Below are 1,324 nucleotides of genomic sequence, written 5' to 3'. Positions count from 1 at the left end.
GCCGGTTTGCGAGGCCTTTGGCTCTACGGCAACCGCTTCGAGGAGTTTCCCCCCGTCCTGCTGCGGATGGTTCACCTCCGCGTCCTCGACCTGGACCGCAACCGCATCACCCGCTTCCCCGACCTGCTCTGCCTCGCTGCCCTGCGCCTCCTCTCCTACGACCACAACCCCGTCCGGCAGCTGCCACGCGTCGGGGATGCCGTCCGGCTGGTGGGCGATGGGGCACAGGAGTTGATGGAGGCGAGGCAGGAACGTCTGCAGAGCCTGGAGGGCCAGGAGGAGGAGGAGGAGGAAGGCACCGAGGCCCCTCCTGTGGTCCCTGGGGATGGCTGCCCGCTGCTGGAGGATGGGGAGAGCGGCTTTGCAGCCCTGCCAGGCTCCCCCGGGGAAACGTGAGCTGCTGCGCCACAGCCTGACACCCGCAGGGGTGCAGAGCCTCCACCATCAGCCATCTCGGGCTGGGGGAGAAGGAAGCTCACAGCCTTCATGCGAAGGAAAACAAACGGTGTGAGGACCAGCATCTCCCAGTCAAACCAGCAAAGAGCTGCCTTCTGGCTCTGCAGGGCTCAGAGGACACCGTGAGGACCCACAAGGCCACCTTCGAGCATCCCCCATAACCACAGGGTGCCTTGGATGGGGGAAACGTCCCTCTGCTATGACGGGTGACCCCACAGACCCCCTGACCTGCTGCACAGGCCCCAGCGAGCAGAGCCCGACACCCCCGGGAGCACCGGGACCTTCCTGCCACACTGCAGCTTCCCCACCACCCCCACGCATGGCCTTCACTCCTGGCTCTGCGGGGCAGGAGGACACAGACCCCGTCACCCTGAAGAATGGCAAAGGCCCTGACCCCCTCCTCACCCCCCAGATCCCCGTCCTGCCACTCGAACAGCACAGGGCTGGGCAGCTGAGAGGGCTCCACTGGGCTCCTCCTGGCCGTGAGGTGGGGGAAGGAGCCGATGGAAAATCCACCCAGGCACAAGACCGGGAAGAGTTTTGCCTCTGTGCGGGATGAGGAGCCCCAGCTCCAGCTCTGTCTGCCCCTAAACGAGCTCCAGAGCTGCTGCCTTGTCCTTCCTCCTCCTGCCTCTAGCGCCCTTTTTACCAAACTCAAGCAATAAAAAGAAGCACAAACCCAAGAAAACCTGGCGTGAGAGAACGGGGCTGGGGTCTGTTCCTCGAGGGGGATGCGGCGGGGAAGAGGAGCTGCCCCAAACCACCCACTGCTCTTATTTCTGACCTTCACGGGAGCCCTGTTCGCCTCCGCCTGTCCCTGGGCTGCTCCTGCTCCAGCACCAAGTGCTCCCTCCCAGGGCTGGGGCTC

General features: G+C 64.8%; 1 protein-coding gene across 1 annotated transcript; it reads left to right on the top strand.

Annotated features, from left to right (window-relative positions):
* Positions 1-3: 3 nt before the first annotated feature.
* LOC104491878 (leucine-rich repeat-containing protein 10B-like) lies at positions 4-396 on the top strand (the record flags this gene model as incomplete). The annotated part of the gene is made up of 1 exon (XM_010134358.1): positions 4-396. A coding segment is annotated over one exon (393 nt), but the record flags the coding sequence as incomplete, so codon positions are not given.
* Positions 397-1,324: the final 928 nt, after the last annotated feature.

The sequence above is a fragment of the Buceros rhinoceros genome, unplaced genomic scaffold (assembly GCF_000710305.1).
Source record: "Buceros rhinoceros silvestris isolate BGI_N320 unplaced genomic scaffold, ASM71030v1 scaffold34074, whole genome shotgun sequence".
NCBI classification, from domain to species: Eukaryota; Metazoa; Chordata; class Aves; order Bucerotiformes; family Bucerotidae; genus Buceros; species Buceros rhinoceros.
The sequence above is the reverse complement of the archived record's forward strand: the minus strand, read 5'-3'. Positions and strand labels throughout refer to the sequence as shown.